At 35.5% G+C, this 12,455-nt stretch overlaps 1 protein-coding gene across 1 annotated transcript in view; it reads left to right on the top strand.

The window, feature by feature from the left end:
• The window catches only part of DYNC2H1 (dynein cytoplasmic 2 heavy chain 1), a 197,891-nt gene extending 186,206 nt beyond the window's left edge, over positions 1-11,685 (top strand). The window contains exons 88-89 of the mRNA XM_075724522.1: positions 6,650-6,766; positions 11,527-11,685. Coding sequence (XP_075580637.1) covers positions 6,650-6,766; positions 11,527-11,685 — 276 coding nt within the window. The remainder of the gene's footprint in view (positions 1-6,649; positions 6,767-11,526) is intronic.
• Positions 11,686-12,455: the final 770 nt, after the last annotated feature.

The following is a 12,455-nucleotide window of genomic DNA, read 5'->3' as shown; positions in this document are numbered from 1 at the left end:
CAGCCTCCTTCAGGCACATCCACCTGCTCTGGCGTGGGATTCTCCCTGGGCTGCAGGTGGATATCTGCTCCACCATGGACTTCCATGGGCTGCAGGGGGACAGCCTGCCTCACCATGGTCTTCACCATGGGCTCCCGCACCTGGAACGCCTCCTCCCCCTCCTTCTTCACTGACCTTGGTGTCTGCATAGTTGTTCCTCTCACAAACTCTCTCTCACTCCTTACCCCCGCTGCAGTTTTTGTCCCGTTGTTCTCCTTTGTCTTTTTCCCCCTTCTTAAATACGTTATCCCAGAGGTGCTACCACCGTCGCTGGTGGGCTTGGGCTTGACCTTGGCCAGCGGTGGGTGCATCTTGGAGCCAGCTGGCATTGGCTCTCTCAGACACAGGGGAAGCTTTTGGCAGCTTCTCACAGAAGCCACCCCTGTAGCCCCTCCGCTACTAAAACCTTGCCACGCAAACCCAATACAACTGCTCCTTTGAATCTTTGATGTACAGAAAGGCTTTGGAACCCTTTGCGATGCTGAATATTTAGATTCCTTTCTGTGAGTCCTTCCTCATGCTCGTGGAGAACTGGGGAGAAACTTTCACATTAGTTAAGCTAAATACCACATGGAGTGTAACATGGCATAAAAATGTCAGTGATTCAGAAAAATCATCCTCTAAAATGTATCTTGTTTGATAAGGATCCTCTGGGTGGCATGTTAAGCTTGGTTCACATGAGGAATATGAATTTTAATACTGGTAAAGTTAACATTGTAGCTGCAGTATCAAGAATTCAGGCTAACCTTGTAGAATGGGGAGCTATTTTGAGTGGGGAATGGGGAGCTTGAGTGAAAAAAAATTCAATCAGCAGAATAGGTAAGTCCTTAAACACATGCTATGGTGAGGTAGCTCGGACCCTATTTTATCCTACTTGACTTTAAATGCCTAAATCGGAAATTGGAGTTTACCAGCCTCATTTTGTCAATGAAGACAGACATGCGTCAATTCAGATTAAATTCAATGAGTTAAACAATTTCAGGCGATACCTGTCTTTCTCCACTGACAGGAGAAAACCTAAAATTGCTATGATCCTACCACTGTAGGAGCTGGTAGGTCCTACCAGGTGAATTGCCTGAAGGTAAAAGGTTGGGTTTTTTTAAACTGTCACATTTTGGAAGTTTAAATATACAGGTATCTTTGAGACATAGCGTTCAGGAAAGAGTTATTTAAAGACTTTTCAGACTTTATGCAAAATATATGTTAAGTTTATACAATGCTGTTATGAAGAACACCAGTTATCTACTTGATTAAAGATATCATCACTGTATAAAAACAGCAGTGCTGATAAGAACATTTCTTCTATAGAAAGTGTGGTACATGAATGGAAAATCTTACATAGGAGTGAAATAGAAGAAAACAAAGTGTAATCACAACAGTGATTACAACAAGGTTGTAAAAACAAGGTGGAAAGTTTTAACCAAAAAATAACATGTCTACTTTTACTGGCTTAGGCTACACATGATCCAGTTCAATACATACAATCCTCAGTGAACTGGGCCACTACAAGTTTGACATTGTGTATCTCAGCCTTATACTTAACTGTTACTTCCTCATTGGATATTCTTCTGTCTGCAGATAAGGCTACTAAGAAATTTTTCGCATTTAAAAATTCAGTTCATAAGCAAAAGATCTGTTTCTATTTCATTTGTGTGCAGAATAAGGTAACTGAAATAAATGTAAAATGTTTCTTGGCATCCTATTGTGTATACATCTATGAATGTATTCAGTTAATAGTATATATGCATAGATATAATTTTGTGTCTGCACAAACACGTTTTTTTGTTCCCTTTGGAAATTTTCTTTTTATTATGATTTATTGTGTTTCAGTTTAGAACCCACCTGATCATACAGCTTTTTGTCTATAAGACAAACTCAGATATACCCAGTCCTGCTGTTCTCCTCCTCCTTGGCGGCTTTCAGGTCTTCAGATTATTTTATCCAAGTGGCATGAGCCTGCATTCATTTCTTTTTGCTAAGCCACTGTCTTCTTAAGTAAGATAGATCTTCAAACTATCAGAAAGTTTATGATAAAATAATTGGTAGACTTGGTAAATATGATTTATTTTTTTCAGATGATTTGATTTGTTGATTCTTCATATTCTTTCTTCACATGATTCAGACTGCAGGTTTAAAATTGGATCTCTCACATCCCCTACAAGAACCAGATCATGGTATAGGCTGTTCTGAGGTTTATCAGTCTCAATTTATGCTAATGGTGCTATTTCACTTTGTGTGACTATTTCCACCGAGAGACTTGATTCTGTACTCACATAGTTGGGGCGCTCTGTTTTGGGATATGGGAGACTCGTGTTCAAGTCCCTGAATCAATGGCTATTTAATTATTCTAGTAGAATATCTTTGTTGAGGGATCAGAACAATTAGGAATGCAGATGAACACTGAATTTAAACCTAAGATTCACACATACTTCGTATAACTTTCTTAGTTGCACTGTCAGTTAGTGACTGTTTTGAAGATATGTTCTTCGAGATTTTTTTTCTTGCCTTTAATTTTAAAAGTTTTTGATGGCTTAGAATTTGTTCTGATAAGGAAAAGAAGGTGAAAATCTCATTAGGATCTGTATGATGAAAATGCTTTTTCAGTCTTCCTGCACTTTTAAAAAAATGGCATCATGCTTCAGCAATTGTAGACATTTAGAGTGATCTTTGTGTGCCAAAAATTTCAAATAATATACCCTGTGATCATCTGTAAGTCAGAAGTACAAAGTGCTAGAACTGTCACTGTAACTACAAAGTAGGCAGAGGAACACTCAATCAGGCCAAGAATACACCTGAATCTAGGTGGATTATCAAATCTGATGTTAAATTATGAGTGTTAATTCAGGTGATAATTTAGACGTATGATGTGGAGTAGATCTCTCCTAGTAGGACGTGATGAGTATCTGATTTAGAATCAATCTGTATAAAATTACACTGTAATATCACTTCGGATTGCTTTAACAAAAGGTACTGAAAATGTATGGCTATTGCAATATAATCACATATTGATATGCAAATACTGTTTGCTTTGTGCACTGATTGTGCTGTTTTACAAGAGAAGGTAGTCACTCCTTTTGGCATTTCATTTTCTGTTATTGTAGAAAAGAATGGAAGAAAGGAAGAAACATGGTAAGAGACTTTTTGGGTAGTAAGTGCTATAAGCTTTGGTAGAACTTAATATAAATAGTGAAAAACAAAGATTTATTGCAAAACTATAATATTCAAATACATAATATCAGCATTAATATCAAAACTATGTTCTTAGCAATTGACAGAAATACTTGACAGAAATACTATTATAAGGCATCCTGAGAAGTCTTTTTTTACAGTATACCTCCGTCCTGAAATATAAGAAATTAATGATGGACCTGTAGAGGTAATGAAGTGAAATTATGACTTCCTGAAGTCTGCTGTAGTTTGTATCATTTAATGGGAAATTATGGCATTAAATAGTAAGGAAAAATTAATTGCAGAGAATTTGAAATTTTGGAAACAGAGATGCTTTGGATCATTGTATCAGCACATATTCTACAAATGTATTTTAAAGAAACATAATCTGTAGTATGTAACAATAACTTTTTTGGAACTAAACTAGTACCGATAGTTGCAAAATGCCAAATATTTTGTAAGAATCAAAATTTTAAAAATTATGGTCAACTCCAGCCATTAGTCTGAGCTGAGTTGCAAAAATACTATGCATGCTAATTATAGATACTGTGAAATCCGTGTCCTTCATGGTAGTTTTCATTTCTCTATACCATTTATCATAGAAATAAGAACATGGCTATGGGAGTACTCAGCCAAACAGCATCTGAAAGGACTTTGTTCCAGTGGGTTTTTTTTTTTTTTTTCCAGTGTCTCTTAATATTGAATCAAAGCCAAAATTTTGGTCTTCATCTTCAAAGGAGTTTCTGTGATTGGCTGAAGTTTTCCAGGAGATCAAATGATGTTATTTTACATCACTATAATGTCAAAGGAACTGCCAATATCAAAAGACGAAATGTGTGTGCAGTAGAAAGAGATTTTTCAATAGGTGACCTACTTCTATAGAAACTTCTTTTAGAGATGTTCAGGATGGCCAGACCTTTGAACACCCTAAGAATAAATTTTAAAACCTCTTCATCAGACCAGTCTTCCCTCAATAACTTTGCCAAACTCACATATTTATCAAACTAAACTCCATAACAAAATTCCCTGCAGAGTGCAGGAAGGACGGAAAGAAGAACATATGAGATGAATCTTTCTAGTGTTTGTGTGATAGGGATAAATAAGAGCTTTGAAAGCACTCAGTCAGAAGTGTAGTGAGATAAAGTGTAATCTAGGACCTGTGCATATATTAAAGTGAGGCCTTAAGTATCAATGTTAACAACAGAGAGCAGTAGGAAGGAGTCTGGGAAAGCCTCAGTGTAGTCATTAGTCAGTCTTTGTTCTTTTTATGATATATTTCTTCATATTCTTTTTTCTTGCAAGACAGAAGAAGTGGCACTGGAATGTATATTGGCTATCATTAAAGATTATTGACACCCAAACTTCTCTTTTACTAGATAAAGCCAGCTTTTTCCAAAATCTCTCTGTGTGGAGAGATTTTGAGTTTGAAAAGAAATGGTACAAAATATCAAATGTTAACACTGTACCTTGAAAGCACCAGACCTGAAAATCTTAGGGAAGATTCAAAGGAAAGATCACAATAAACTTGGCAGGAGAAGGGAGAGGAGTGTCACACTTTCATAATGAAGAAAAGACCTTAATCTTTTGGCAAGAGGTTGAAGGAGAAAAAAAGTTTTTGCAGTTCTGAATAGAAAGTCTGAAAGATTCAGTTAATTTCACTGAGGCCTTGTTATAATGATTTGTGGAAGTTAAAGTTAGAGAAAAAGTCATACTACTCTGAGCTTTCCATTTGTTGTTTTGGTTCAGGTTATCCACAGTTTTGGAGGCTTTACTGTGAGTCCTAGTCTGTATGAAGCACAGATTGCTTCACAGAATGTTTCCACTTCTCTGGTCACTGTCTATCTAAGGTGAAACACAGCTTTTTTCTATAGTTTTTTTAAATGCAATCTTTTATAACCTTTTTTTCATGTTAGAATATTTATATATGCATCTTGCGCATTGTAAGGAAGAATCCTCAGCTCAGAGTTAGAACAGAAATAGGACTTTAAAGAAGCAAATTTTTGAAGACTGCATGTCCTGTCTACAATCAGAAGAATAATTAGTTATTAAAAATGCAAAATATAATCTTAGCTAGTATACAGTTAGTAGAGTATTAACAAAAAAACCCCAACACCTGGGAGGAAAGCATTGCTTTTCAAGCATGACAGTAACCCCTATTGTGTTACTGTTTAATTGCAACTTTTCTTGTCAAATAAATAATTTTAGAATACTGTAATTACCTAAGCAAATTATTTCCGTTACGTCTTCTATGATACCGATCTTCATTGTAACATCATACTTTAACCACTTTTTGAAATTTAATACACTTTTTAAAATTTCTTGCAAGAGCGAATGTATTAGAAAATTATACTTTTCTTCATTTTGGTTATGTGGTCACTCATCCAGTTTCCAACAGCATTGTATTTCCTAGTTCTAGCACTACTTTATGAACCTTGTATTTGGTGAAAGCCTACCTCAGTATTATGTATTTAATTCAGGGCTTTAGTATGAGAGTATAACAGACAGATGATTTTCAGATTGTAGCTTCTGTTAGACATCTGCTCCAGCTCAAGATTTAGCCTTTTGAAAAGCTGCATGAAAGTTACTACTGAGTTAAGTTTTACTATTGCTAAAATTGAAGTTCTTACTTCAGCAGGCCGAACGGACTATTATTATTATTATTATTATTTATACTGGCAAACTATTATTATTTGTACTGGAAAAATAAAATTATCAACAGATACTGAAAATTTTATTTGGAAGTAATACATAATAGATATCATTATCATTAATTTATGCAGGACTTCAGTGAAGAAAAAAAGAGAATGTTTAGTTCAGAGACTGAAAGTACTTACCAATTAAAAGAAAGCACTTAAAACATATTACATATAAAGCATTGCATAGTTACTTATAGAAGTATATGGGATTCTTATTTAATTTTTCCAAACAATAGTTTATCTAAGAAATCTTGAGTTATGTTAAATAAAATGTTCTCTCATATTATTTCAATATACTTTGTTTGCCTCTGCAGAAGCTGTGTAATTGTGCATTCCATTCTTTGAAAGTTGTGCTCAGACTTCCAAGCAAGAAGTCATGCTTATTTCAGTGATTGTTCTTCTCTTCTTCTTGACATTGTAATGATTGTGTACTTGGCTGTTGCTATCATATTTCCATTAATCTAATGCCAGGCAGTTTCATTAATGATGACATCTACAGGTATTTTTCTCTAACATTTCAAAGAATGTGAATCCAAATCAGAGGAAGTTCACGCCAAAGCATGGTCCAGATCTTGCTTTTAAATCATATTTCCTATTCTCACACAGAACATTACAATAATTAGTTTCCTGTTATATAAAAATTTGGTTACAGTATAAAGGATCATCATTTATTAAAGCACAGTGTAATCATTACTAACATTTCAAGTCTGTTATATATGTTTGAATATTTTATATTTCCATGGCAGATCAGTGGCTTACAACTGGAAGGTTGCAGTTTTGATGGAAATCGACTTTCAGAAAATCTGCATGATTCTCCCAGTGTGTCATCTGTTCTCCCTTGTTACATGGCCTGGATTCCACAGGTACTAAATTATTAAAAGCCCTAAACTTTCAAGACCCATAATTTGCTTTTTTTTCTGTGTGGTAGCATTTCAGTATGATGTTGCTGACCTGTTTTTCCCCTCATTTCAAAACAAAAATCCCTGTCTTTAATAGGAAAAGCAGTTACTTTGATATCAAACAAGAACTTATTATAATTTTGTCAATATTTTTTAGTTTCTATTGTTTAGATTAAGAAAAGGGCTTTATTTCAGTCATACCTTTTTTCCCTTGTCTTTTTAAAAAAATTAACGTATTTTCAAAAGTGTATTTATGCATGAGTTTGGGAGTTCATTCCTAGAATATATTTTCTTTGCGTTTTAAAACATTAAATTAAAATGCAACAGCAATAAAAACATAGAGAACATGATGTGATCTGTAAGCATATAAAGCCTTTCCCCTACTTACACTAATTTGAAAAAATGCCAATGCTTGCAGAACTATGTAAGATGAAAGTGAAGTAAACCAAACAGTAAAAATTATTACTGCTTCTGCTCTCCAATTACAATAGCAATCTCTGATAAATAAAGCAAAAAGTTACACAGAACTTATTCAAGGATGTGTAGAAATTACAAATTCATATACTTTCAGTCTTATAACTAAAAGAAAGCTTATTGTAGAACTCATCTCATCTATATTTAGCTGGCTAAAAGTTAATTGCCCTCTATGACTTTGTTGCCTTAGCTCCTTCTTTGGTCTCAGTAAAAGGAAGTCCGTCCCATCACGAGGTAACTAGGATAAATCTCTGTCTAGATGTGACTCTAGAGACAGCTTAGACCGCTAACTCTGGGACAGACAGGTGAGAAGAATCCCACATACAGATCTGAAAGAAAATATATTAAGACTTTTACACCAAAAATCAAGTGTAAATGTAGACAGTGAAAAATAGGGGTGAATGCAGGTTTTTTCCACTTCTTTATTACAATAAATAAAATTAGCAGTATATAAAAAATGAAAAATAATGTCACCTTTTATCCTGTCCTGTAGACAGTAATTCATCAAGCAAATGAATTTATTAACTGGAGGAGTTTGTTATGTGGTTACCTAGAGAACTCTGCAGAGTTCTGTCTTGAGAAGGCTAGGTTTGGTTAGAAGAATGTTAAAGAAAAAAGTTCACTGGACCCAAGTAGTTGAATTTCATTTAGAACTGAGTTTATTAATTATCACAAATTATGGGAATCATGAAATGTGTGCTATATTGTGATAGATATTGTGCAAGGAACTCCATTGCTAACACACTACTGTATCCCAACTTCTTTTTTTTTCCCCTCATTGTTACTTCCAGCACTGGAAGTATAGCTTTATATTGTAGTACAGCATTAGAAGTGTAATGGTCGAGATTTAGACTTTGAACACACAAGTAAATACTAGCACCATCTGCACGACTGCTCCCAGCTTTGATGGAAAAGAAAATACTGAAAATTAAAAAATGACCCAGAACACCACAAAACCTATTACAAACTTGACCAGTGAAAGATTTTTCAGTTCTTTAGTAGTTTACAAGGTTTGTTTTGTTCAGAGAAAGAAACAGATTTCTAATTTGCTTGAAAGGTGGTGCATGAGATAAATAAGGAATTGCCAGACATCTTAATATGTAGACTCAGTGGTGGGTGGAGGAGGATGGGAATATACATGGTTTTACATGGTAACACCCAATGTTTATCATATGCACCCTGAAAATGAGGATTGCAAGTAACCCTCTTTATATTCTGAAAAACATTCATCTTGTGTTAGAGGTAAAACAGTCCTAAGTGTTTTTCTGAATAGCAGTCTATATTCTTTAAACTTCAAAGGTAAGATCCAGAAGTTATATGTGACATCAGCAGAGAGCTTTATATATAAAACAGAAGTGAGGTAGTTCAATAATCAGCAAATTAAACTTCCAGTGTAGTTCATATTTGAAATGAATAGCAACTGAAGTCTTTGCATTGGAAAAAAATGTAATTCTTTTAAAACACAGGCCAAAACTTGTCAACTGCCCCGATTTTAAATATAAAGTATCTCTAAGAGAGCATTTCTGAATTGGTCTGCCCTTAAGTTGTTTTGCTATGGGCTTCACTGTAAAAATTGACCACAGTCAAACACTGTGCTCAGAAACCAAGGCAGAATCGGGACATTATGCACTTCCCCTTATTTCATTATCCTCTCCTTAGGAGAAGAGTGCATGAAGTAGAACATATTCTCTTAGCATTCTTAGGTTTTGAATTTGTTTTCTTTTCCCCATAAATATCTCTTATGAAATCTAGTGAGCAAAAAATCTGTATATTTATAATGCAATGCTTTGAGTTCATTTTCAACCAACCTAAAATAAAGTGAACTCTTTGGGGGAAAAAAAAGTAGCCTACAGGATTTATCTGAGACAACCCCCTCAAAATGTTGCAGTGCTCAAAATGGAGTATTTTTTGCTACTAACATGATGCTTATTCTCATTCAGCTGTGAAGGTCCTTTCCAGTTTTAATTCACTGATAGATCCCAAGCTGTGAAGGGTGTCGCTAAGGGGAATAGAAGTGTGTGTGAGGCAGTCTAGATAAAGAGAAGTTTTTGACTGTGCATAAGCCAAGGACATAAGGATTTGTGGTTCAAAAAGACTTTCACAGAATGGTTTTAACCCTCAGATAATGTGAGTCCTTAAAACATCAGTGGGATTGAGAAAGGTGCAAGAACAGCTATTTTGACCTGAAAGGTGTAAAAAGAGGTCTTTGAAGGCAAACTGGCCAACTTTTGGCCTCCCAGCTTTGGCAAAACTTAAATTTTCTGAGTAACATTTTACTCTCAGACTGGCCAGCGTTTTGTCTTCTTCAGTGGTGTTAACCAAGGGATAAATGTGGAATGATCCTTCTGAGAACAGCTGAGTTCTTTTGACAAACTTCTGATTATTAAGTTATTCTATACAACTCTTACAGTGCACAGACCTTCTGTGAGGATTTAAACACTGATGTTCAAAAGACATGGGAAGTTGATTTTCAAAAGAAACAAGAAAATTCTTCAGAAATGGCTTACACTTGACGTGCAAGGCAAAGTGCTTGAAACAGTTCTTGTTTGCATATTTCCTTTTTCCTGTTTTTAGTTATTTTCTAATATTGGAGCTTCACTAACTCACATTTGATGTGATTTGCATTAAAAAGACCCTCATTTTTGTTTCAAATTCCTTTCTAACAAGTGTGCTGCTTTGTTATTTGATTCTTGAAAATCTGACATTTTCCTGTTGGCAGGAAGGGAGATTTTGAGTGTGAAGCAAAACATGCTTAATATATATCAATTGAATCAAACCCTGAATTATTTACACTAAATAAATACATAATGGGTTGAAACAAAAATTGCATGCTGTAGGAAGTCCAGACTGAGTCTTTGAGCTCAGTTCTATAGTCATGCATAGGGACAATGCCCTGTCCAAAGCCCTAGGAGGAGACTATGCCCAAGGCGCCCAGCGTTTGTAGTAAGTGTAGAAAGTGGAGAGGAGCTGTTACTGTTCTCAGAGTAGAGCATTGCTTGCTCATCAGGGTACAGACTGAGAGGTAAAGCCATGGGTACAGCCAAGGTCCTTCCCTAAGCAGTGTTTGCAATATAATTGTAAACTTTGTAATAGTAGTACTGCTAATGCTGTGCAGTAGGAAAGTACATGTGTAGGAGAATACAAATTATAAATTAATTCATCTGGAAGTTGAAAGCACTCAATTCAAATCTGAATGTTTAAAGTTAACTTGATAATTTCCTATTTAAGCACTTAATGGAAATGGCCTGTTCTCCAGAAGTGCCAAAGAACTGTGACTGTGGTCAATATTAGTATGAAAGGCATTTTTAAAAACAACATCAAAAAGTCATCAAACCTGCTTTTTTTCTTACTAATAATGTAACTTTTTACATATGTTTGCCTGTCTTGAAGTGCTAGAAGTATGTGGAAAGGACTAGGGAATTTAGGCTTTTTGTTTGTTTGTTTTAAGTCCTCATCTAACTAAATGGTGGTTAATGCTTCTGGGTTCCTCTTAATATCCTGCATTAAGTAGGGGCCCTGTGAGGCTCTAATGTAAGGTATAGTAGCTCTCTCTGTATCAGAGAACAATTTTTATATTTAGATTCACTGATGTTAGAAATGATTGTTTAAATCCATAAAGTAGCCTGGGAAGTGTGGAGTAAGATTTTTTTGGTGCAGTTCCTGAAGTATCCCCCTCAAGCATCTGGGATGCAGATCACAACTGGGGCTGCACTATGGGAGGAGCAGCAGGGTTACGCTGCAGGGAGGGAGGAGGTGAGGCAGCAGGGCTCGCCGAGAGCACTGCCTGCCCCAGGATGCCAGCCTGCCCGGGTTAGCAGCTCCCGGCAGTGCGGCGCTGGTGCTCCCGAGGGGCCTTCTTCCCTCTGGGAACTGCTCAACACTTCCCTTGCCCCTGGTTTGCAGAAGCTGTTGACATGTAATTTTGGGGGTTTTTAGGTGCATGAAGATTTCGATATGTAGTTCATAGAATCACTCCTATTACATACTTTCTTGTCTTTTCAGTTTAACAAACTGGAGAGAAAAAGTAGAGGCTTAGTTATGGAGTAGTCTAGCGAATTTTCTGAAGTCTCTCCTTTGTTAGTAATCCTACTCCTTTGTAGCCTGGACCAAGAGTTGCCTGTCCAAGGCTGCAGGATCCAGTTTTAGATCCAGTTTAGGATCCAGCTTTAGATACCGTATCATTGGAGAGTATTCCGTTCTCATGTTTTGTTGTCTGTTTAAGTGATAACTAAGTGCTTGCTTGTTCACAGGATGCGTATGGTCCATATTCTCCAGAGGAATGCATATCTTTACCAGTCTACGCTAGCGTGGAGAGAGACCGTGTGGTGACAAATATTGAGGTACCTTGTGGTGGAAACCAAGACCAGTGGATTCAGTGTGGCGCTGCTTTATTTTTAAAAAATCAGTAATCTGAAACTGCGTTAAATTAACTCTTGAAGTTAAGAATCTTTTAAACATCTCAGTTGTTTCTTATTAAAAGAAAACTTTAGATTTATTGCTTACACATTTTTAAAGCAAAGGTTTATAAATTCCTCTGTTTATTTTTTTAAGATATATAAAATTTATTCTACTTGAATATAACTTCATTGCATCTTTGTGGGATATTGTAAAAGTTAACATGGCACTATTCAGCAAACCGTTAATTTGGGTTATTTCTCTGGATTGTAATGTGCTTTTCTCAGACTTGCTAAGATCTCTTATGTTTTGCCCATAAATACTGAATATAAATTCAAAGTCAGTGGGGTTTTTTTGATCAGGTTTTTTCATTATCCTTTTTGAACTGTTATGCCTCCATTATTTAATAAAATAAAATGATAAAACTTACCTGCTGTAATTGAAATTCAGTGTTTTACTTGAATATAAAAATCAGGATAGATGTTTCAGTCTGTTACTTGTTTACTTGTTCAGTCTGTTTACTTGTAATCATATTTCTTTGTACTGGTAGTAAATAATAGGAGCTTCATAAACTTCATGTGGAATTATGAATTCAGTTAGACTACCATCATGGTTGTTATCTAGAAGTTACTGAAAAGACATTTTATTAAACTATACTGAAATCCAGTAAGAATGTGCACATAAATACCCAAGATAGGTAAACAATTCCTTAGACAAACAAAAGGGGTTTTCACCCAGTTGTTAAGTGATTAACAGAGGGATATAATAATGCTTTTGGTCTGTG

This window comes from Pelecanus crispus, chromosome 1, assembly GCF_030463565.1.
Source record: "Pelecanus crispus isolate bPelCri1 chromosome 1, bPelCri1.pri, whole genome shotgun sequence".
NCBI classification, from domain to species: Eukaryota; Metazoa; Chordata; class Aves; order Pelecaniformes; family Pelecanidae; genus Pelecanus; species Pelecanus crispus.
The sequence above is the reverse complement of the archived record's forward strand: the minus strand, read 5'-3'. Positions and strand labels throughout refer to the sequence as shown.